The sequence below is a fragment of the Vulpes lagopus genome, chromosome 20 (assembly GCF_018345385.1).
Source record: "Vulpes lagopus strain Blue_001 chromosome 20, ASM1834538v1, whole genome shotgun sequence".
Lineage (NCBI taxonomy): Eukaryota > Metazoa > Chordata > Mammalia > Carnivora > Canidae > Vulpes > Vulpes lagopus.
Window position 1 is genome coordinate 24,680,789 of NC_054843.1, and position 26,573 is coordinate 24,707,361.

The 26,573-nt window shown below is 33.6% G+C and overlaps 1 protein-coding gene across 1 annotated transcript in view; it reads left to right on the top strand.

Moving 5' to 3' along the window:
- Positions 1-26,573, top strand: part of TMPRSS15 (transmembrane serine protease 15) — a 119,475-nt gene that overhangs the window by 25,241 nt on the left and 67,661 nt on the right. Inside the window, exons 8-13 of the mRNA XM_041734712.1 lie at positions 4,009-4,117; positions 8,644-8,750; positions 15,158-15,298; positions 16,217-16,366; positions 25,363-25,468; positions 25,750-25,900. Coding sequence (XP_041590646.1) covers positions 4,009-4,117; positions 8,644-8,750; positions 15,158-15,298; positions 16,217-16,366; positions 25,363-25,468; positions 25,750-25,900 — 764 coding nt within the window. The remainder of the gene's footprint in view (positions 1-4,008; positions 4,118-8,643; positions 8,751-15,157; positions 15,299-16,216; positions 16,367-25,362; positions 25,469-25,749; positions 25,901-26,573) is intronic.

Here is a 26,573-nt window from a genome sequence, read left to right on the forward strand (position 1 = left end):
GCATAATTTCTACATGAAAACTTGTATCCATTAATCTAAATTCACAAAAAAATTAATTTAAAAGTATTTTTTCTATATGAAATTGACCCTTGTGCTCTCTCTCTCTCTCTTTCTTCTCCAGCTGTGAGCTCTAATTCTAGTGTGTTATTAATAGAGTCCCATTAATGTTGACTTCCTCACATAGCTTCCTTTTTTAGCCTTTAGTTATTTAGGTTTTATGCAACTTATAGCTGACGATAGCTGAACGAACACTTCTTTAAATTGTTTTTCTCTTCTGATTAGAATGGCATCAGCAGGAAAGTTCACTTTAGCTGACCTATGAGAAGGAAAGATGCTGACTCACAGCCTTTAGACCAATGTTCAGACCTATTTGGAAGTTGTCAACTATCTCTTTAGATTGTTTGCATGCCTCTATGTGCACAATAGACCTTGGTGGATGGGCATAGATAATGTTTGTTTTATGTATCCTTGAGAATTTAAGAACCTAAGCAAACATACAACTAGTAAATATTCAGCCAGCAGAGGGAGCTCCCAGTAGGTTCTAAGAGCGTCACTTTAAGGAATCCTCTCCCAATACAGGCAACATTTCAGAGAGCTCAGTAAATGCCTGATATTATTTGACAGGCTCATTTATCTCCCATTCAGGATTTTTTCTCATGCTGGACTGTAAAACACTATGTAATCTAAAAAGTTATAATCTTGAACACTCAGTAATCCTACTTATCCATGCCTAGGTTAGGTCTATCTTTCTGAAAGGCTATCTTGCTTCATTGTCTTGTGCAAAATTAGGTTCTCCAAAAACATCCTGATATTAAATGAAAGAATGTATGAGAAAGCCCCTAGAACAAGGGGCTGTATCTTGAAATAATGATTTTGGCATTCTGAGCTATGCTATTGTAAGTAGTTCAATACTATTGTAATTTTATTTTAAATGCCTTCAGGAATATTCTTCTTAAAAATCCTTTTATCCTCACATGCAAGAATTCCCCAATGGCCCTTTAGAGCAGAACTTGACATGCAGATTATTCGTTCCCACTAAAACTCAGCAACTTAATAGACAACTGAAAAAATTGATCATACTTTTTAGGATAGGCTAAATACTATGGTTAACAATCTTAGCAATTTAAGACAATAACAGTTTACTTATCATGTCATGGTCCAAGGAAGAGGGCAAAGGGCCACACTCTGTGTAGGCATTCAGGATGCCACCTCCTTCACTGTCCCTCGTGTTTTGCATCCTTTGCAACCCACTGAACAGACAAGGGAAGAATGTCATAGAAGGTCTTTTTAGAAATCACATCTGGAAATAAACACAGTTACCTCCATAATAGTTTAATGGCCAGGATCAGACACCTGGCCCCATTTATGGAAGTGCAGCCTAGTGATGTGCCCACAAGGGACTGGGAAAACCTACAACAATCCTGCCATCAGGGGCATAACTCAAGTTTTTGGAAAACACAGACCTGTTGATACTTCCCCCAAAAGATATAGTGAATGGGTGTGAAGAAGTGAAGAATTACTGAAAGTTATCAGATTTGCAAATTGGCTTTATAAATTCTTAAACCAGTCTTGATTTGTTCCCTTTAGTTCTATCCTTTTAGCTTTCTCCTATTTGTTGTAGAATGCTATTGTAAATGTGATCTATTCTAATTTTAAGAACAACAAAAATGACTGAATTTTTTATAATTTCCTGTTTCTTGGGGCATCTGGGTGGCTCAGTCGGTTAAGTGCCTGCCTTTGGCTCAGGTCATGATCTCAGGGTCCTGGGATCTAGCCCTGAGTCAGCTCCCTGCTCAGCAGGGGGTCTGTTTCTCCCTCTCCCTCTATCCCTCCCCTTCCCCTCATCTCAAATAAATGAATAAAATCTTTTTTTTTAATTTCCTGGTTTTTTCTTTTATTTACAATTCTATACACACATTCTCCCCTACCCCCTACATGAGCTTTTCATTTCAGAGTGGATGATAACATCACGATATGTATATATTGAAGTATCAGGCAGTAGAGCCCTGAATGCTCAGCAGTAAGATGGCCTGGCTCTGAATTGTCACTAATAAGCTGGAAGAATGTTTGCTAGTTACTTAACCCCTCTGTGCCTCACTTTCCTCACTTATACCTTTATAAGATGGTTGTGGGGATTACATTAATACATCCATAATAACTTCAGAACAGTAGCCTGCACATAGTGAACATTCTATCACTGCTACCAGTTATGTTAAAATATAACTGGCAGGATTGATTGGTCCTCCTCATTAGATGTAAACTATTTACAAGAGCATGGACTTTCTTGCACTGTCTATAATCTTGAAGTCCATATGTCCTTTCCACAGATTAAAAGACTCCATATATCACCTAAAATATAAACAGTATTCTTACTTTTATAACATTGATTAACATTATTTCTTTTTATAACTAGAAAATTACTAAATTCTGCATTTAAAAAATCACACATTTTACTGCTTATCTTCAAATCATACAAATTCTCCTTAACTGTCCTTGTTTGCTCAAGGAAGTATTATACACAAGGAGATTCAGTTCTCTCAACAAGCCATGATACTTTCCACTTCCTTTCCCAGATCTGTGGTAGATATTTCAGTGCTTAATCCTTTGGCTTGGATTTTCTTTTCTGTTTTCAGTTTTTGTTGTTATTTATTTGTTGTTTTGTTTTTTGTCTTCTGCTGAGAATCACACTACTCAGTCATAATAAATTCCTAAGTCACTATTTTTAAATAGACTTGAATCTTAGAGTTCACAATTTTACAGTCTCACAATCACAAAGTGATTTCTTATGCTTTTTTAAAAATACCGAAAATAGGAAAATGCCAACCAACACCAAAAGAATTTTACAAAGATTTCTATATATTTACTTTTCAACTTTTTCTTTTGTCCACATAAAATAGTTGATGTCATATAATTGCTTGTATTTTATAACTTGACAGAATGTTGTATGATGTTACATGAAATTTTCCATCCATCCATTTAAGATTAGCTTATTCTACCTCTCAGATTTCAAAAGCAGTAATGTAATGTTAAAAATTTATTTAATCTCCCTACCCTCAATCAGTGCTTCTGGTCTACAAGGAATGAACGACCTACCAAGAGGAAAAGGACACATTCTAGGAGTAGTTATCTTAGAATATGATGTCAAGAGAATCAAGTGCTAAGTATATAGAAAATCTAAGAAAAATCAAAGATTGTGAAAAATAAAGTGTTTTTTTAAACACATAATATACATAGTAACTGTAATGGGGACACAAAAACTAGCGAGGCATGGCTCCAGGTTAATACCCTCGGTAAGATTTTAAACTATTTGGAAATGATTCAGATATACGTTAAAGACAACTAATAATACATGACATTAAAGAGAAATATATGAAGTAAATATGCTACAAGAATTAAAAGAGTAAACTGAGTAATCAAGAAAAGCAAAAAGACATATTCAGGAATATTGAAAGAAAATACTAAGCTAGCAAATTCCTACAAAAGAAGCAAGAAGCTTAAAAGATGGTGGAATAGTTTGGATGGATGGAATTCACTATAGGCCACTGGCACCACACATATCATTTGCCTCGCCATGTTCTGATCATTTTCAGGAGGACATAGCATGTAATGCACATATTTGAAATTCACCTTTACTGTATTTAATAGGGGAAATAAGACAAAAAATAGAGGCCATTTGTCTGAATTGGAAGTTTATAATTCAAATACATTCATTTATTTCCTTAAAAATATGAAAAATACTAAGAATGCAGCTTAGGTATGAGTATTAGAAATACAATGTCTTTCTAAAGGAATCTATAAAGGGTTATGTACAGGTATTTGAAAATAAGAGTAGACTTTAAACATGAGAGATGATCTACTCCCATTTGATCATTTCAGTTTTGTACAATGGCCTCATACAGATCCAGTTATGAATGTTCGGTGTTCATTAGCCAATTCAAATCCCATTTCATTTGAGAAAACTTTCTGAGATTGTTTTTTGTCTAACATCAATTCCCATGTTTTTCACAGCCACAGCTTGTGATGGAAAATTTTTGTTGACTGGATCTTCTGGGTCCTTCCAGGCTGCTCATTACCCAAAGCCTTCTAAATCAAGTGTTGTTTGCCAGTGGATTATACGGTAATATATCATCTTCTATTCCCTATTATTAAGTCATAACATCTTTCTCTGATACAGTAACTCCTACCACCTTCAGTAGTCTGTAGTTTAACTATCATTTTCACTGGATATGAAGCAAATTCTTCCCAACTGATAACTTGTCCAAGAAGTTTCTCTCTCACTCTTCACCTATAAAAAGGTGTTCTGTCCTATTGATAATACTATCTAATAAATGGGGCCACCATTGGGCTCTGCAGCAAATTTTTCCCCCTATGATTGGCACAGATGAAGTGTTGCCAAGGTGAACAGCACACATTTATACCTATCTGTATATTACAAGATATAATATTCCCCATCACTTGCATTCTGGCCACAGAGGAGTTCCTTTCTCATTATGCCAGCATCTGTGTGAAAATCTCCTCTGATGTGATTTGGTCATAGCATATTAAGAGCTGGGGACACCCTCTATACACATTCTTTTTTGTCATATCTTGAATAACACTAAATCAGTTACCATGTATTTGATCTTCAAGCTCTTAATTCAATTCACTAATTCAATCATTGTGATGATCCAAATAATCAAGCTGCTGAAGGTTGATAAATCTTGATGTTTATCTAAAGCCTTTTTCACACAGGAGTAGTACCTGATGTTCCTCCCCCATATTCCAAAGGAAAATAATTGGTACTTAAATAAATAAAAGTAATACTGAAATAAACTCATCACAACTTTTTTTTTTATTTTTTAAGTACAGAACTTGTCATGGTTTCAAATAAGTTAAAAAGGAATATAAATCTCAAAAAAAGAAAAAAAATCATCTTAAGTAACTAATCATTTTCCTCCATAGAACATATAGAATAAATATTCTATGGAATACTCTTTGATAAATGACATTTTAGTTAGTCCATTTCTCTTAACAACTGGATGGGATTATGGTTTTCCAATCCAACCCACTATATGATAGTTATAATCATTCTGATGATTCACTAGAAAACCAGGGAAATCAAGACAACACCTGATTAAAGAAGGTTATAAGGCAGTGTCAAACAAGTTCTTTCCAACCATATGATAGAAATGGTCCCATAAAGATGCACAGTGTTGTTTATTTGTGGAGACATCCCAGAGATGAGGTGGGATATGAAGAGATTATTGTTCTAAACACATTTATTTGACATTATTCAGAGAAAGAAGAACATCCTGTTCTCTTTAAATAATTTCTATTTTGGCGCTCAACCACATGTAAGTTAAGTTTTCATGCTCTAGACAATATGTTACTTGTGTGCCAAAGACAAGATTTTGTATTAAAAATGGTAGCTCACTTGTCAAGTAAAGAATTAAACTATTTGGGGGTGTATTATTTCTAATATCACGTCAAATTTAAAAAGAAGCAGGGCAGCCCCAGTGGCGCAGCGGTTTAGCGCCGCCTGCAGCCCAGGGCGTGATCCTGGAGACGCTGGATCGAGTCCCACGTCGGGCTCCCTGCATGGAGCCTGCTTCTCCCTCTGCCTGTGTCTCTGCCTCTCTCTCTCTCTCTCTCTCTCTCTCTCTCTCTGAATAAGTAAATAAAATCCTTAAAAAAATTTAAAAAGAAGCATTTATAAATGGCTATTCGCATTGTTCATAAGTAAAATGAAAAACAGTCTATTCCTTACTTAAAATGTCAGCTGAAAGCTTTAGAAAAATCTTAAATTACTTCCTCTGAAAATGGAAAGAACGTGAATTCTATATTACTTCTTTCAATATTTGCAATTTCATCAATAGCAAATAAAAATAATTTAATTGTTAAATCTACTGCTTAATAAAGCTAGGTCAAATTTACAGAAGAATTTATAAGCAGGACACAACAAACTTTTGCCATAATAGTAGTGTCATTTATGTAATAATCACACTATATTAATTAAATTCACCAGTAGTACAGAAATGATTTGTAAAACCCAAATAATCCAAATATTACCCTAAACACAGTACTTCAAGATGAAAGTATGATTTAATTAATCATATAAATGACCTAAGTATGTTTTCTTCTTAAAACTGATTACTACAAAACTGATTACTACAATAGTGATGCATTGTCCTTGATAATTTGTTTCTCCTAATGGTGATCAAAGTAGGGGTAAAGATGACGTTTCCTTCAAGATTTGAAGACTGTTTAAATAGTGGAGAAATGTCTAAAGTGCAATTAAACCATATTTGGGGCTAGTTAAGCCCATCCTTGGAATTATATTAAAACTACATTTAACAGAGTATAAAATAGTAAGAATGTAAGCACTGGAGACTGTATGAGTTCAAATCTACACTCTATAGATCCAAAATGTGTGTTCTCGGGCAAATAACTAAATCTCTTTGACCCAAAATTTATTCATTCATAGAGTTAAAGATCTATGTTAAGTTCAGAAGCCAAAGTAATTATTAAATGAAGTTAAATTAAATAAAGTTAAATTCAGAAGCCAAAGTAATTATTAAATGAAGGAGTAAATGTAACGGGCTTAGCCCCATATTAAGATATCAAAAAAGTAGGCTCTAAAGAGATTAGCTATTGATACAAAAATGCAATATGTATAAATTATATTTAGTAAAATATCCATTCCCTTCAAAAAGACATAAGATAACCATGCCTAATATTATAAAACACAGATATTATATTTTTAATTAGTCATATTTATAAATGATGACGTTTTATTGCAAGTAAGTTGGCTTTTCTGAATCAGAAGAAATAGAAAACAGTATTCATTAGTTTCTCTCTTCTACATTTGACATTATATTTTTTTAAAAAGCAAAAGAATCCTGAAAATGAAAGTTCCTAAGGAGCTTCTCTTGTATCCTTTGGTTTCATAGCTTAAAAATATCACATGAAGGATAACTCTCTATATTTCTGCCCAAAGATGCCAATATTTTAGTTAGAAAAAACAGAAATCACCCCTGAAGCCTGCTTCATTTCTTTGTCCTCTGTCTTCTTAAAGCTTTGATGTCAGAGTCCCTAGAGGTCTCACTAGCAGGTTCACTCGCCCATCCTTGAACTGACCAACAGAGGCAGCATTTGTATAAATGGCTGCCACTATTTGCCCATAGATCACAAGATCTTTTATGTAGAAAATCATCAAAATACACACACTTATTCACACATCAACACACAACAAATGAAAGAATTTAGCAAAGTTACATGGATTTACAAAATCCATGTAAAAAATCAGTTGTGTTTCCATACACTAACAATGAACAATCCAAAAAAGAAATTAAGGAAAAAAATCTCTTCCCATAAATACATACACATAACACTCACATAACACAAACACCACATTCATCCTACATATAAACAACATGTATACAATTAATACCACAAAACCACTAGATCCACATCAAACATATACCACACAATTATACCACTTGTGCAAAAAAAAAAAAAATAGGGAGAAATCTTCATAATACTGGTCTTCAATTACTCTAAAAACACAGGCAACTAAAGAAAAATAGACAAGTGGCATTATATCATATTTAAAAACCTTCTATACAGCAAAGGAAACAATCAGTAGAGTGAAAAGACAACCTATGAAATGGAAGAAAATATTTGGAAGCCATATATCTGATAAAGGCCTAAATATCCAAAATATGCAAAGAACTCTAAACACTGAATAGCAAAAAACAACCCAATCAAAAAATGAGCAAAAATCTCTAATAGATATTTCTCCAAAGAAGGCATATATGAGCAAGCATATGAAAAGTTGCTCAGCATTAACAATCATCAAAGATATGCAAATTAAAATCACAATGGCCATTGTAAAAAAAAAAACAGAAAATGATAAATGTGGGTGAGGATGTAGAGAAAATGGTGTCCTGTGCATCGTTGATGGCATGTAAATGATGTGGTCACAATGGAAAACAATATGGAGACTCCACAAAAAATTTTAAATGGAATTACCTTATAATCCAGCAATCTCATTTCTGGATATTTATCCAAAAGTGTTGAAATCAGAATCTCTAAGAGATATTTGCACTCTTACAGTCAGTCCCATTGCAGCATTATTCACAATGTCCAAGAGATGTAAACAACCTAAATGTCCACTGACCAATGAATAAGTAAAGAAAATATGGTACATACATATAATGGAAATTATTCAGCCATTAAAGGAAGGAAATCCTGTCATATGCAACAACATGAATGAACTTTGAGGTCATCATGCGTAAGTGAAATAAGCTCTTCACAGAAGGACAAATAGTCCATGATCCCATTTATATGAAGCATCTGAAGTATTTAAACTCATAGAGACAGAAAGTAGAATGGTGGTTTCCAGGAAAAAGGAGAGGATGAAATGGGGATCTATTGTTCAAGGAGAGTAGTGTTTCAGTCATGCAAGTTGAAGAAGTTCTAGAGATCTGCTGTACAACATTGTGCTTATAGTTAACAGTTCTGTATCATGTACTTAAAAATTAGTTGTAAATCTCATACTCTGTGTCTTTTAATCACAATTGGAAAATACATTCAAATTTTAGAATGCATAGACTTGTAACAACCTGTTAAGAGTATAGTAATCTATTTTTTGCTTTAATTTAGTGTAAATCCAGGACTCTCCATTAAACTGAGCTTCGATTATTTTAATACATTTTATACAGATGTATTAAATATTTATGAAGGTGTGGGTGCAAGCAAGATTTTAAGAGGTAAGTTAAAACAAATATACATTTATCAAAAATGAAAATATGTGGTAAACTCTTTAAAGTAATGTGTTTTCAGTTTGATTTTAAACTGACTATGGACTTGAACTTTAAGTTACTGAAAGGAAAAAGCAAACCTGGTTCTCATTATAAAATTAATAATCTTAGTAATAAATGGTTACAATTTCACATTATCCTCTTCTACTTAGGTTTTTAAAATCATGTGGAGGGCAGCCCAGGTGGCTCAGCAGTTTAGCGCCGCCTTCAGCCCAGGGCATGATCCTGGAGACACGGGATCAAGTCCCATGTCGGGCTCCCTGCATGGAACCTGCTTCTCCCTCTGCCTGTGTCTCTGCCTCTCTCTCTGTGTCTCTCATGAATAAATAAATAAAATCTTTAAAAAATTTTTTAATTAAATCATGTTGAGTTTTCCAAAGAAATATAATTATGTCTTGGGTTACCATGCTTTCTTTGTTACTCCCCATTAAGCAAAATTCAGACAAACCCTGAAAACCACTGTTCTTGACTCACAGAATGTCTTCTACTTTCATTTTGCAATCTAATAGTCTCTTTCAGGACTACTCCAAATAAAATGGGTAAAACAATGACTAGCCCAGGATGTAGACTCAGAAAATGGTAGGTGTAGGTGGTATGGCTCTTATATAACCATTTGTCATTATGTACGTGGACACTGATGAAAGCTAAGAAGTCAGGGAATGAACTAATACACATGTGCCCACTTCACATTACTTGTCTGGTCTCAAAATCCATGGACCTACCATTCTGATACCCACAAAAGTAGGAGTGGAGTTCCAAGAGGAAATAAAATAAGGATAAAGAAGAGGATATAAAAGTGGAGTCCAGGGAATAACTAGTTTTCCTTCCACTTTGGAGGGAGAGTCAAGTGTAGAGCTGACATAAAGTTGCAAGTGACACCTGTTTCTCAAGTTCATGTAATAGCTGCATTCTTTAAAAACTATTTTGGCTCTCAGATTGTGCTCCTGAATAATGAAAAGTGAATCCTATCTAATAAGTGTTTTTCATTAATTAATCAATTTGAGAAGTATTTAAGCATAAGATAAGCATAAGATAAGCATAAGATACTTGGTTTTGAGTAGTATTGTGTAACATTGACTATACTGAGTGTTTTTTGTGGCTATTTGTATTTTCAATAAACCTGCAAAGTAGGCACTACAGGAGAGGAAAATGAGGTCTAAGAGGTTAAATGACCACAAGTCCATGGAGCTAGTTAGTGTTAGACGCAGAAATGAAACTTAAAACTCTCTGACTTCAAATACAATGCAATTACTCAATGTGTTTTAAAAGCTCCAAGTACAAATATAATAGTGAATATCCATAAAATAGATGAATTCATAGTAAGTCACATTTGGCTAAAACCAAATGAGCCAACCATTTGATAATCTGCTTATTTCTGTGATTACAAGTCAAGTTCCTTAAAATTGTAATCAATTAAATATTTATATTAATAAACAAATAAGCCAAGTCATATAAATTTCTCCAAGGGCTAATATGATATTAATAGTAAATTTTAGCATATGCTAATGACTTGCAATATGCAAAATAGTATTCTCAACACTTTAAGTTAACTCAATAAATGCTCCCTCAAACCATATTATGTAGGTGCTATTATAATTTTTCTTCTGTAGATGATGAAAACAAAATTCATAGAGGCAAGTTGTCTAAAAGTGACAGATGTAAGTTACCCTCATGTTCCTTTATTCCTCAAATACCATGATTTGCCTAAATGCTATTCTAACTCATTTTCATATGCTTAGATTATCAGTAATTCATAAATAAATCTTAGAATCACCAGGCATACTGATGTGAATAATGTACAAATGACTATCATAAAAAATCAATACAGAAATTAAATATCCAAATAGACAAAAATCTATGACAGTGTATTTAAATTATAACAAATAGGTAGTTGTTTAAATTTTAAGGTCTTTTTGAAATATAAATCCATTTTAAAGTTTTAAAAATTAAATATTATAATCATAACTTGAAAATATAGGAGAAATGACATTGGCTATTAAAATTACATTTTAAAATTAAAAATAATACCTTTTTTAAGAAGGCAACAAATATCTTACCTCCAGCATCTAGCACAGTGCCTGATATATTAAAAACTCAGTATTTGTTGATATAAATTTAGACTAACAGATTTACATATCACGGTATTATAGCATGTAATACATGAAGATCAATAGCATTGCTCAACTCTAAAGATATTTTATTTTTATTTTATTTTTTAAAGATTCTTTTTTTATTATTTTTTAAGATTTTATTGATTTATTCACAAGACACAGAGAGAGAGAGAGGCAGAGACACAGGCAGAAAGAGAAGCAGACTCCATGCAGGGAGCCCGACCTGGGACTTGATCCTGGGTCTCCAGGGTCAAACCCTGGGCTGAAGGTGGCGCTAAACAGCTGAGCCACCAGGGCTATCCTAAAGCTATTTTATTTTGTAATAATGCCAATACTTTAATTCTTGATTCATGGTCCCATCTTTTTCTAAATATTTTAGCAAGCTCCTTTGAGAGATATATAAAATGTTTACTTCTAATAAATTCCAATTCAGAATATATTTCAAATATGGTTGTTATTTTATTATATTGAAAATATATAGATCACTTTAATTAAATTAGGAAAATTAAGATTATCTAGAGAAATTAATAAGAAAATTAAAGTATCCAGCACCATAAAATAATTACATACTTGATTAGAGGTAAGTCAATACAAACAAATTCTAAAGGAATTTTCCATCATTTTTACATATAGGGATGCAAAACTTCTTCAACTGGTAGAAAGTGTCAGAGGAGGATGATCATTACATAAAGAAAAATGATATAGAATGCAAGAGGATCTTCTCCAAATAATTAGTGAATTGAGGTTAATCAGAATAGAATAACAGGAGAATTTGTTCAAAAATATTTATTTAAGTTTCAGTGATGAAGGTATAATATTCAGTTCAGTTGTACTAATCTATAAATATTGGGTCTGGAGGTGGTGGAAAATGTAAGTATGTTCATTTATTTTTTTGTTCAGAAAAATACGTAGACATTTTTAATGCATACAAAAATAGCCTGGGTAAGCACCCTGGAACTGATTTTGAATTGTCAATCCCAGAAAACATGTTCCTGAGTATATAGTTGTCATGCCATTCTATATCCAGTGCTTAGCTGTCATTCCATTCCCAAAGGACTGCTAACAACATATCCCTAATATGGTAGCCTAACATTTTAAAGGCACAGAAGTGCGTTTAGATATAGCCAAAGATACAGAACACAGTGAATCTTCCTCAGTTGTCAACTTATCCTACAACAAAAGTTATCATATTGTGGATATGGCATTAAATAATAGATGCAAATATTTTTCAAGGTAAAGCATTTTTATAAACCTGTGCTTTTATTAAAATCCTTTTGCATACACTTAGAAGTATTTATTCACTATGGAAACAAGCATTTGCTTAAGGTATTCACCTTCCTAGAGCCTCTTGAAGATTCTCCAATTATGGTGTTTGGGAAAATTAGGAATTACTTCTTCAGTATTCCCATGGCATTTCTTTCATAAGAAATGTGGTTGTTGTTTTTGTTTGTTTGTTTGTTTGTTTTTTAAATAATGCATCAGTCCAAACTTTTCTAATAGGGGAACCTGGCTATTTCTTCTCCATGCCATCAGCACTTAGCACCATATACCAAATTCAGTGAGCGCTTAATAAAATGTGTTGAATATATTAGAAATCCTATACAACACACAAAGATAAAACTCTGGTGGCAAAATTCCTACTCTTATAAGTTGGTTAAAATAAATAGTTTTAAGCTAGATCTGTTGAATCATACTCTAAACAGTCTGTCATTCTTGCCCATTGTCCTTTAAAATGTCCCTGCATTTTAATCATGCTTTCCTCTTTCATAAAACCTATTAACTGGCTTTATGGTTAGAAGACAAATGCTGACTCAATCCACGTTTAAGTGTGACTACTTGGCAAGTTTATGCAAATTAGTATCTATAGAAGTGTTGGGTTTTTAATAGTAATGGATTTTCTTAAGGAAATATTCTCTAAAAAGTCATTATCTTATCTATAAAAAAAATCACCTTAATTATTAGGTGGTTGTTCTGTTTTTCAACTCAAAACCTGACTCTTTAATGGAGGCAGACATTACTGTATTTACTCAGACTGTAATTCATGCATCCAAATATTGACTGAAATTTTCCTATATTCAGACACAGGGACAGAGGCACATCATATAATCTGTTTTCAGGGCTTACAACCCAGAAGGAGAGATGGAGAAACAATAGCTATATTCACTGAGCATTTACTATACACCAGACCAGTCACTGTATCATATTACTTATTTAGTCTTTATTACAAATGTTTATGGGAAATATTATTATATAACAACAGAGGAAACTGAAGAGCATAGAAGTTTAGTACCACATGCCAGGATTAAATCTCATGCTGACTCTGGAGTCTCTGTTCTTAACCACTACCCTTTCCTGCCTTCCCAAATGCATAAAGATACATGCCTTCCACTGTTTCTATGGTTCTGGGACACTTTCTAGTCAAGGATTTGTTAAAATCTGATGAAAGCTTTACAAAGTATCTACAGACACAAATATTCTACAACATTTCCAGAAGTTTATATTTGTCTGTTATGTGTAGCCATGTTAATGGACCTCAGAATAGAAACCTCTGCACTCTGTAGACTAGTGCAGTAACATTAGACAACATGGGGACCACATTACAACCATCAAGGGTGCCACTGAACCAGTAGCCACATTTAAATCCAACCAGAAACCACTGTCTGAAAAAAATCCATTGCTATAGAAAAGAAAGAAAGAAAGAAAGAAAGAAAGAGGTAGATACATTTTAAAGCAAAGTTTCTAGAATATTCACACCCTTCAAGTGACTAAATACTGATTGACTACCAAGGTTTTCAATATGAGAATCATAAGGTGGTACGCCCGTGAGAAGAGTCTAAATAACCAATGCGGTTCTTCACAAGAAAATACTGAAAAAACAATACAACAACACAACATTTTTTGGGAAAGAGCAAGATGTGAATCCACACTTATTCATGTTCTGTTATATTCTATTGAAATTATCTTGCATATATGACCTTTTTTTTTGCTAATTTCTGTATGATAAGCATAGAATTTTCAATAGTTCATAAAACTATCCTTTTGGGGAATACAATAACAGTGGTGCTTTGTTTCCCACCTGTGAATGTGGTAATTTTCATAAACCCGAATATGATAACCAGTTCAGATTGTCAAACTAAAATACTAAATCATTATTTTTTACCTTTTTTTTTTCTCTTATCATCCCCACTAAGAAAGCTTTTCAGCCCTTTTCTTTCATAATTGCTCTCCTCATAAAATTTTAGGTGACCTGATATCCTGGCCATCTGTTATGTATTGTATGTATATCTGGGCTTTATATATTTAAAAATTAAGGTAATTTGGGACACCTGGGTGGCTCAGCAGTTGAGCATCTGTCTTTGGCTCAGGGCATGATCTCGGGTCAGGGGATAAAGTCACACATCGGGCTCCCCGTGTGGAGCCTGCTTCTCCTTCTGCCTGTGTCTCTGCACTCTCTCTGTATCTCTCATGAATAATAAAAAATCTTTTAAAAAATTAAGGTAGTTTGGCTCTTGACAACCAATTTTTACCCCCCTTGGAGACAATATCACCCCCCTGAGAATGTATTGCTAAGTTATAAATTTTTGTAAAAGCAAATTTCATATAACAATAATTTGTAAATTCTCATAAAAGTACTTCACATGCCAAGCACTATGCTAACCCTAGAGAATCAAAAATATGGGAAAATACCTCTTATTTGGCTTAGATTCAAGATAGAAAAAAATGATAAAATCATTATAAGATTCTGTAGAAACAGTCTTTCAGTCACCTAGTATTATTTTGAGGTCCTACAGTTATATGGGTAAACAGGCAAAGAAGTATTCTGGTTCCTAATATATTGTGATCAGTTTTAGCCATTATTCATGAGAAATACCTGATAGAGCCAAAATTTTAGTTTTATAACTGCTTAACTTGTGTGTTTCTTACAGGAACTTTCTCAATAAAGGAATACATCTTTTTATATATGTATATAGTGTTGTACAGTTCATAATTAAAAATAAAAATAGTTTTTTCAAACTATAAATATGCATAATAATTTGAGGTTTTCTAAGGCTTAGAAGAGGCATTTCAAGTAAAAATTAATCATGACTAATGCTTTTATTAATGAGTGATATAAAATTGATAGATCAACTGATAAAACAATAAATTAATAATAGGTGGACAGATGGATGGATCAACTGATAGATGGAAATGGATAGATATGTACATATGATAGTCATTCTTTTTTTTTTTTTTTTTTTTTTGTAGCATCTCTCTGGGAAACCAATCCTGACATAATTAGGATCTTTTCCAACCAAGTTACTGCCACCTTTCTTATAGAATCTGATGAAAATGACTATATTGGATTTAATGCAACATACACTGCATTTAACAGCACAGAGCTTAACAGTAAGTACTGTTTATTCTTTAGCCTTTGAATCTTCAGATGCTTTAATATTGTAATGGAATGTTAAAAGTATCAAAACTTAACATTTTAGAACAAGGTCATAATTTGTTTCATATGCAAGTTATTTAATGAGTCTCTCTTATGTATAACTCTCTTTATTTAATAATTGAAAAAATTGGGAGATTAGAAAATAGCTCATGTTCTTCAGAAAAACCCCAACCAATTTGACAAAAATTACAAAGTTTATGCATAAAAGTAATTCTGAGAATATTCCACATCAACTTAATTTTGACCCAAGTATTAAATTTAGTAAAAAGAGGAGAGAAAAATATGAAACGAAGTTTATGTGGGTAAACCAACAGAGGTAAGATGCAATACAATAAGAACAAGGAGCTTGTTTTTGCTAAAGCCCTACTAGAGTATAGGAAGCACGTAAATTTAAGACAGTTGGCAATAAAAAGATGTTTTCATTGTTTTTTTAACTAAGTGGAATGAAACAAAATTACAATAAATTTTTAAAAAAGACTGTGTGCCTGACACTTAATTATAAGTATATAGAGTTGCATAGAGGAAGGGAGGAAAGAATAAAACAAGATGAAATCAGAGACGGAGATAAGCCATAAGACACTCTTAACCATAGGAAACAAACTGAAGATTGCTGGAGGAGAGGGGGTGGGAGGGGTGGCATAACTGAATGATGGGCATTAAGGAGGCATGTAATGGAATGATCACTAGTTATTATATAATCACTAAATTCTACCACTGAAACTAATAACACACTATATATAAATTGAATTTAAATAAAATTAATAAAAAATAAATGTATAATACTGTATAAGACTAGATTTTCAATGCAATTGATTATAATTAGTCACACTATGGACTAAATTTGAAGTGTGTTTTCTTTTTTTAATTCACAGATTATGAGAAAATTAACTGTAGTTTTGAAGACGGCTTTTGTTTCTGGGTCCAGGATCTAAATGATGATAATGAATGGGAAAGGATTCATGGAAGCACCTTTCCTCCTTCCACTGGACCAAATTTTGACCATACTTTTCACAATGATTCAGGTATAATTCATATATAATTCAAAAATCAAAAAGAAAGTGGTATGTGGTTTCTCTAGTTTAATGTGAACAGTATTAAATTCAAGACAGTTTTTTCAAAGTTTCTTTTTAAAAGAAAAAACAGGGGCTCAGTTTTTTGGTGCCTGCCTTCGGCCCAGGGTGTGATTCTGGAGTCCGGGGATCGAGTCCCACATCAGGCTCCCTGCATGGAGCCTGCTTCCCCTCTGTCTGTCTGTCTGTCTGTCTCTCTCTCTCTCACTCGCTCTGTGTGTCTCTCAGAATAAATAAATAAAATCTTTAAAAAAAAAAGAAAAGAAAAAATAGGCTAATAAATGCATTTAAATGAAAATGGTAAATAAATAGGCAAGTAAAAGTGAGTAAAAAAATTTTTTTTACCCTATATATTCATGAAACATTGAAAAGTACTGAGTCCATTACAGACAAAAACACTTGGGTTGTTGCCCTAGATCTGCCACTTACTGTTTCCTAATTGGATTGTAGGAGGCGATTAACTTTTCTGAACTTTGGTCTACTTTGTCTTGATTTCATTTTCTGATTATTTATTGCTGTTGTAGAGAAATACAATTGATTTTTGTATATTGGTCTTGTACCCTGCAACTTGTTTATTAACTCTAACAGTTTCTAAAGACTTTCTTAGAATTCCCAATATACAAGATTATGCTATCTTGGAATAAAGATAATAGATTTACTTCTTCTGAGGAGCTGTCTTAGTCTGTTTAAGCCTCTATGACAGAAAAACCACAGACCGTTTAATTTAAACAATAATTTATTTCTCACAGTTCTGGAGGCTGTGGTCTGGATGCCACATGGTCAGGTTCTGGTGAGAGCTCTTTTCCTCCTTCATAGACACCTGCCTTCTCACTGTATCCTCACAGAGAGAGAGGGAGAGAGGGAGAGAGAGAGAGAGAGAGTCAAAGAGAGACAGAAAGATAGAGCACTCTTTCCTATATCTTCTCATAAGGTCCCTAATCCCATCATGAGGGTTTCATGACCTCTCAAAGGCCCTACCTCTAAGCACCACCATATGGGGATTAGACTTTCAACAGATAAATTGTGGAAAGACAGCCATCAGTCCATAGCAAAAGAACTATGGAACAGCTGATTCTAAAGCATGGTCATGAGGTTTGTAAATAGCTTTTTTTTAAGATTTTTTTTTCTATTTATTCATGAGAAAAACAGAGAGAGAGGCAGAGACATAGACAGAGGGAGAAGCAGGCTCCTCACAGGGAGCCTAATGTGGGACTCGACCCCAGGACTCCGGGATCACAACCTGAGCCAAAGGCGGACACCGAGCCACCCAGGTGCCCCTGTAAATAGCTTTTCATGTGAATATTAGAATTAGCTTTCAGGCAGAAAAATAATATTGGAGACAATAATAGTTGATGAAGAAGAACAGAAGTTCTAGGGAATTATCAGGAGATAAAGAAATCATAGCAGGAAGACCACCTATGAAAACCTTGGAAGCATGTATTTATAATACCAAATTAATCACTGAACAGAGAGTTTACAAATCTAGAAGTAATGTAGATCTTAAAAAATAAAGAATATTACAAAAAGGACAGAATAGAAATTTCTACATTTAGATAATTTTCTTGGACAAAAATCCATCCTACAATATAACTTGTCAATAGATTACTGATGAAAATATGGTTCAATTCAAACAACATACATTACAATCTTACTTTAACCAGACATGGCTCTAGGCATTGAGCACACAGATCTCACATCACCGCTTCTGTAAAGTCTATCTAGAACTTCTGAGTTAAAATTTCCCTTTCCATTAAACATTTATAAACACCTCTTTTGTTTTTCCTGCCATGTGGTGTTATATTTTCTTACTTATTTGTTTCTTTTCAAAAAAAAAAAGAAAGAAACTGCTCTTTTTCATCTTTGAATTCTTAGCCCATTTTTAGTGCCTGAATCTAATGAACACACAAAATTATTTTTTAATTTATATGAATGAATGTCTACAACTTTGACTCAATAGGTAATTTCTGATTGAGTGAGTTATTGACTGCAGGAAATTGCTTATAACATAAAAATAACCTGAGCAAATGTGCATTGTAATTTATTATCAATGGCCACTTCTATTACAGAGATCAATAGTCTCATTTTTATAACCTGAAAAGTAAATAGCAGATTAAATGTCAATTGTGAATGACATCGCTAGGAGGACATTAAAGAGTTCGTTTTTTTAGGGCAAAAATTTATCTGTCTAATCCTGTTCCTTTAGACAACAGCTTCCCTGGAATAACAAAATTTGATTCAGCATACTACTTCAACTTGATCAAAATATTGCTTAATAAAAAGTGATTACTTTTGATCTATTTTTTAATCTATTTTTTCAGTCATCAGCAAAATTCTTCCACTTCTTTATTCAAGAAGTATTTTTGTTTCAGGCCCCAGTCCCTATTTAAGGTACTCAGAATATATCTTTGAACAAAAATAAACCAGATTTCCTGCAATCATGGAACACATATTTTGGAGGGAAAAAATTTATAAACTAGAACTAAGCAATATGTATGACAAGTAATTACAACTTGTAGGCATGCTCAATATGAATGAGCGCTCTGAGAAAATACATAGAGCTTGGTAAGGGCAGCGGGGAGGGCAAGTGAGCTGAGGTGCTGTTGCAGATTAAAACAGCATGATTAGGTGGGGTCCCATTGAGAAGTGACTTTCAAACCAAAACTTTACAGAAATGAAAGAATAAGCCATATAGATTATTCTAGATGGAGGGAATGAGCAGAACAAAGGCTTTAAAGGGAGTATGCCTGACTTGTTGGAAGAAAAGCCAGGAGGCCAGCAAGGCTGATGTGGACTAAACAGGGCTGGTAGAGTACAGATAATAATGGGTCTTCTATGGCTTTGGCTTTCTCCTCAATGAAATGAAGAGCTATTGGGTTCTTGAGCATAAAAGTGGTAGGATTCAAACTGGCTGGTTGAACAATTTATGGAAAGGCAAGGGCATTGTCAGGAAGACCAGTGGAAAGTTATTACTCTAACCAGAGAAGAGGCCATAGGACTGTTAGATCAGTGGGAACAGATGCAGTGAGAAGAGGTCAGATTCTGGAAATAATCTCAAAGGAAAAGCAACAGGATTCTGCTAAATTAGTTAGCAGTGTGGAGCTATGAACAAAAATGTGTTCTGTGTAGATGGCCAATCCCAATAAACCAAACTTGTTTAGTATGAAAATTATGACATCCCTACTACCATACATAGTTAATCCTCTTTGAATTTGGAACTTGCCAGAGTCTGATCCTCTATGGATAATTTAATAATCTGCACAGCTACAGACTAATCCCAATGTGATAATCACCCCAGCCCTCTGAAGAACCCTGGCCTAAAAATGGTCAAATAATTTGACCACATTTTTGTCTTTATTGTAATAAAAAAAAAAAGTCTCTACCACACTTGGACAAGAGTAGTTAGAGCAAAGTACAGAAAGCGTTTATATCTATTGACTATGACAGATACCTTTTATGTAGTTGAAGTCTTTGATGTTCAAATGATCATTTTTCTACTTTTATGTCATCATAATAAGAGATAAAATAATTCCACTGATATTTGAAGAATATAAGTACATTACAGGAGAAAAATGGTTTCAGCTTGCCAACAGATTAAATAACTAAAGAAATAAGATGAAAATGACCAAAGTGAAGCAGGTTGAATGTCAGGTGGAGGTTTTAAATAGTTGGGTCGGAAATGGAGTCTCAGGAGAAAGTCCTGTAGCTGGAGTTATTTAAAATGAGACAAGTCAGAGCAGTTCAGAGCCCACCAGAGGCAGTGGTGTAATGAGAACGGATGATAGGATTTAATAGGTTCTCTCCAACTCTCATACCAGTGATTTCATAATCTACCAGACATCCCTCCCCACCCCCAGAGGCATTTTTCTTCCAACCTGCTTTTTTATGTGTCAGAACATCCTACCTCTGAAATGGAAGAGAATTAAATCTCTCCTGCTGTTCCTCTTATCCATGCAGGGGATTTTTGTTCTTTGCCTTCACTTTAAATGACAGAAAAGTCTAAATGAAACAGATAAACTTTGAATTAACATTGCTTTAGGGAAGAACATCTAAGCCCCTTAACTTTTTGGCTCCTTCTTTAGAACTCTCTTCTGATAGAGCAATGGCCCCCTAAGTCTGTGCACTGTCAATGCTTAGAGTTTCTCTGTACCTCTTAGAAGCAAAGGGACCCAGTAGAGATGGCAGCACTGATACAGGGCAGCATCTTGGGGTGCTCAGAAGTGGCTCATTTGTTCAGAACATTCAGAAAGAATGAGGTCAGTAACATATGAAAACTTCAGAAAGAGAGGGGTCACAAAAGGGCTAGACAGCCCAAAGAAAGTGTTTCTTTGTTGGCCTTTCTCAATGAAATCATAATTGTTTCTAATGCCTAGGGGTTAGCATAGTGCAGTAGTAAAGACCATTAAAATTGAGACTGAAGTCAGCTAGGTTTAAATCAGCACTGCCATTTAGGCAAGTGTCCTGTTTTCTCTCTGCCTTAGTTCCCTCATCTGGGAAGTGGGTTGATGATAATCAGGACTTGACCTCAGAGGCATGTTTTGAACATTAATTTGGTTACTGTATAAATAAATAAATAAATAAATAAATAAATAAATAAGAAAATGCCTGGCACATGACACAAGTGCTATATAAATGTTAGACATTATAACTATGTTCTTTTCATGATGCAAAAGCATTCAACAAACATAAATTGGCTGTGGTAATGTTTTAGGTGGTAGGCTAGGGAGAAAAATAGTTACATTACTAAATTTTCAAAAGTATATAGCCCTTTAGATATCTGCATTTCATTTAGCATAGGTACTTTTTTCTAAAATAAGTATGATTTTAGTGTTTTCAAAGTAATATTGGCTTTACTTCCTTATCTTTCTTGTGACGTTGAATCTCAGAAAATATTACTTTCTAATGTTGATAGACTTGAATTTGAACTATTCTCTAATCACAACTTTCAATATTTATCTCCTAGGTTCAGTTAATTTTACATAGGCATTCACTACCCACAAAACGATTTTTTAAAACGATTTTATTTACTTACTCATGAGAGACACACAGAGAGAGAGGCAGAGACATCGGCAGAAGGAGAAGCAGGCTCCCTGTGAGGAGCCTGATACGGGACTCGATGCCCAGGCCAGGATCACACCCTGAGCCAAAGGCAGATGTTCAATAGAGGAGTCACCCAGGCATCCCACTCACAAAATATTTTATATCAGCTTATTTTCATCTTAAGAGGGATCTCCAAGTTTCCACAAAGTTCTGCTGCCTCTCCAGTTGCTGCTATCTCTACATCACATCAGTGCATATCCAACACTTTTTCTTCTTAATTGAAGTGTTAGGTGTGAAAGCATAAGTTTGGTTCATGGAGAAATAAGCAGAAAGGGATAGAAAGAAGTTGTAAGAAAAACCTAAGGCTCAAGAAAGATTCACTGTATGCTTAAATTAACAAAATATATTCAATCCTTTGGGTTTTAGGCTGACTCTGAGGTTCATTCCAATTCTCAAAAACATTTTAAGAAACCTGCAGGATTTTATGAGCACCTGAGTGGCTCAATCAGTTAAGCGTCTGCCTTGGGCTCAGGTCATGATCCCAGGGTCCTGGGATGGAACCCAGAGTCAGGCTCTCTGCTCATCAGAGAGTCTGCTCATCCCTCTGCCCCTCCATACTCATGCTTTCCATCTCTCTCTCTCTAATAAATAAATAAAATATTTAAAAAAAAGAAATTTGTAAGATTTTAAAAGAAATTGTCATTTGACCATAGAAATTCCCATGTGGTTATGAAAAATATCTCTTTAATCATTCCTTTTGTGCATTACTTTAATAAAATTAAAAGCCAGTCAAATTGTTAACAGGAATAAAATTAAGCAACATTCAGCTAATCCATATTGAGAATTCAAAACTGAACTAAGTGTTGCTCTTTTCCCAAAGTCTAGCAGTTTAAAGTCACATGTGACCATGAATGTAATACACAATATAACAGAATAAGTGACATCAGAATATTCAAAAGGAGTGGTTCCATATAATTGGGAGCAGCAAGAGGAGCTTTCTAAAGGTGATGGCAATTTGATTTAATGACCTCAAAAAATTAGTAGGATTTTGACAGGTACAATTGTAAGGAGAAGTAGAGTGACAGAGAAAAAAAAATTAAAAGACTCATAAATTTCCTGGGTGTTGAGCAAATTAAAATAATCTAATATTGTAGAAGTGCTATATGTAAATAGATGAATTATAAGAACTATGGCTAGAAAATGACATTGAAGTCTACATAGTACAGAAGCCTCAAACATCATAGTAAACTTATGCTTGCTTAGTAGGAAAAAAAGAGATGATAAAAGATGTTCAGTAAGGGACCAATTAGATTGTGCAGAAAGAGGCATTATTGAGCTAGGATGTAGGAGATGAATTCTCATGGAGAGAGAACTATAATGAGACACACTGGAAAATAGTGTCAATGACAATATGACTTAAATCATAGTCCCAAGTGTTAGGATGTCCCTACTTGTCCACCTGGTAAGATACTTCAATAGAAATATTGTGTGAACTTCTGGTTTCCATACTCTGAGTGGAATCAACTGGATGTACAACTAAATGAGAGCTTCTGAAATGAATAAGCAGCTGAAATTGTGCCATATTAAATTATTGAGGGCCAAAAGGATGGATAATCTTGAGAAGTCTTAGAAAAGGCAAAATAGTAGTCTTTAAATATTTGTAGAGTTAGCATAAACTTATTTATCCTTAATGTGCCCAGGAGAAAAATTAGAAAAAATAAGCACACAATAACTTTAAAAAAAAAAAGAGTTTTTAGTTGTGCTGAAATGGAATGGGCTGCCTTGAACACAATGATTCCTGCTATATCTGACAGATATCAGAGGTCAAGTGACCCCCACAGGCAAATGTAAATGAAATTTAAGGACAATCAACATAGACTAAGAAAATTTTTATGCATACAATACTCTATTTTTAAAATACATAATTTTATGAAGAATTTCCTTCATCTTCTAATTTAAGAATTTAACTGATATCCCAGATATAGTTAATATATTATTTTTAATTTTTATTTTATCATATTACTTATTATTATGTTATTTTATTTTCTATTCCAAAACATGCAATTCTATGTGATTTAATATATTGTGCTTTTAAAAATTTATTTATGCAAAATTCATAAGGTACTATATCCACATAACTATGTTTTATCTGAACAATGATTCATAGCATCATGATATCTTTATCAGAGTAAAATTCCCACATATATTATTACTTAATGAGTAAACAATAGATTAAAAATATTTCTAATTATAACTAATTGCCTATGAACATGGCAAAACATAAAAAGAAGCACAAAAGTTTTTACGTTACATAATTGCTGCTAACTAGAAATATTTCTGAACACGGTAGCTATTTCATTATTTATTCATGCTCTTCAGTGGTATTTTAATTATCTCCTCCCCAACTATATTCTTTTTTTTTTTTTTTTTTTTTTAATTTTTTTTCCCAACTATATTCTAATCAACAAAATTAAGGTCAATTCAAAAGGGATTTAGAATTTGGCATTTAAAGGGTGGATTCTAGATCGTCTTCTCTGTATCTCTGTTACATTTTTTATTAGGTTGAATAATTGAGCACTAACTATAGAGATAAAACAAGAACTCATAAAATGCCACAGAATTATATAAAGTATAAGTAATGTGTTAATATAAAATGTTAAACATGCATTCATTTCCATTTTACATTTTATAATCTAAATCCAGTGAATGTATATTTATTACATTTATTAATGTATTTGACCATGATTTCACCTTGATAAAATATTCATTCTGATGGGTATTTTTGGCTTCACTAATCTAAATATAAACTGATATATCTGTTGGAAGTTTTATTAGTATTTTTCTTCATATCTTATCCTTATTCTACATGTTGTAAATGAATGAATTTCAATTCTATACAGCATTGCCTATAAAAATTTTTGTTGGAAAACATAAGAGAGAAGATGTTTGATTTCAAATAAACACTAAATTTCAGTATTTCATAAAAAACTACATTTATTAGAAATCAGATTTAGAAATTAGAAATCAGATTTACCCAATATTTCATTTGCTTCATAACATATTTTGTTACATGATTCTGGCTTTCTGTCATAATATATAAGCTGCAAACTAAGAATAAAATAATTAAATTTCCCTAAGAAAATGTTCAAGATTATCTCACTCTAGCAACTCTTCCCACACTTCAAATAACTCAAATCATTGGTTGGAATAATGAATTCCAGACCAGAAAGCACTTAATGCAGTGGCTTGAGCTATTTTAGAAGGCTTTTATGTAGATTAGCATACTTCCTGTTCTTCTGTGATCTGATTAGTTATCATTCAAAGGAATATGGAAGATAAAACCATCATAAAATCAGGTAACTTCTTATGTAGAAAAATGCAGTATAGTCAATGGATTTAAAAACTGATGGTCTTTGAAACTCTTAACTTTGCCTTCAAATTTGTGCTTAAATACTTGCATATATCATGACTTACTTCACCAGCATATCTAAATACTCTTATGTACTCATTGTCTCTAAAGAAGTTAACTAAAAAAAAAAAAAAAAAAAAAGAAGTTAACTAATTAAAAAAATCTAGTAAATGGGAATTAAAGTGATATCTGGATATGATAATATGATAATATGATAAAATAATCATGTGGACTCATAAAAAGTCAAAGTTTTATATACCCTCAGTGATGTTCCAGTTCAAGGCTCTTGTTTTATAAATTGGGAGGTCCAGATTGAGAGGTGATTTTCCTGACTAATAATTTATTATGCAGAGACAGCGCCTTCTGGGGTCATATCTACTTCCTTTCCATTCCTTATATTTTCAACTTAAATTACTCCTTTCTCCTTATAACATGATATATATCACACAATGAAATTGCTGACAGTGGAGTGAAGTAAAAAAAAATTTTGTTGTTTTTACAGGATTTTACATTTCCACCCCAACTGGACCAGGAGGAAGACGGGAAAGAGTGGGACTCTTAAGTCTCCCTTTAGACCCCACTTTAGAACCAGTCTGCCTCAGTTTCTGGTATGTCATAGACACATGTTAAATACTATCTTATTTAATGAATACCATTGGCTTTCTCACATTGCCATGCTCTGATTTCACTAAGACATCCCAAGTTTTCACGGATTTGCCATTATTTTTCTAATTGATAAAGTAGCAAAATGCTGGGAGACTTTACTAGCAGCTTCCTCACTAAGCAAAAAGGGAATATTTCAGAGAAAGTAAAGGATTTAGAAGAACCCTAAGTTGCATTTATTCTAATACTGTAGAAATCCAATCATTTGTGCTTGTTTCCAAACTAGGTATTATATGTATGGTGAAAATGTCTATAAATTAAGCATTAATATCAGCAGTGACCAACACGTGGAGAAGACAGTTTTCGAAAAGGAAGGAAATTATGGAGAAAGTTGGAATTATGGACAAGTAACATTAAATGAAACAGTGGAATTTAAGGTTAGCAAAATACCTTGTGATTCATAACCATGTGTTTGTGTTCTAAAAATGGTGATGCAATTATAGGTTAAGGTAATATGATGAAAAAAATATTTTATGAATATAACCAAGTCATTTTCTCTACTTTCTCAATCTCTTAAAAGAAAAAAAAAATCTCTGGGCATCCCTGGGTGGGTGGCTCAGCGGTTTAGCGCCTGACTCTGGCCCAGGGCATGATCCTGGAGTCCCGGGATCGACTCCCACGTCAGACTCCCTCCATGGAGCCTGCTTCTCTCCCTGCCTGTGTCTCTGCCTCTGTGTGTGTGTGTGTGTGTGTGTGTGTGTGTGTGTGTGTGTCTCATGAATAGATAAATAAAGTCTTTAATTAAAAAAAAAAATCTCTGAGTTTGGGGCCTCTGATGGCTCAGTTAGTTAAGTATCCAACTCCTTGTTTCAGCTCAGGTCATTATCTCAGGGTCATAAGACGAGCTGGCATTGGGCTTCACATTGGGCATGGATCTTGCTTGAATTTCTCTCCTTCTGTCCCTCCCCATCCCCTACCCCAGTGCATGCATTCATGAGCAATCTCTCTCTCTCTCTCGCCCTGTCTCTCTCTAAAAAAATAAAAAATCTCTGAGTTTCATTTATTCACTAACTTATTTAAAACCACTTAATGAAGAACAATTTACTGCAT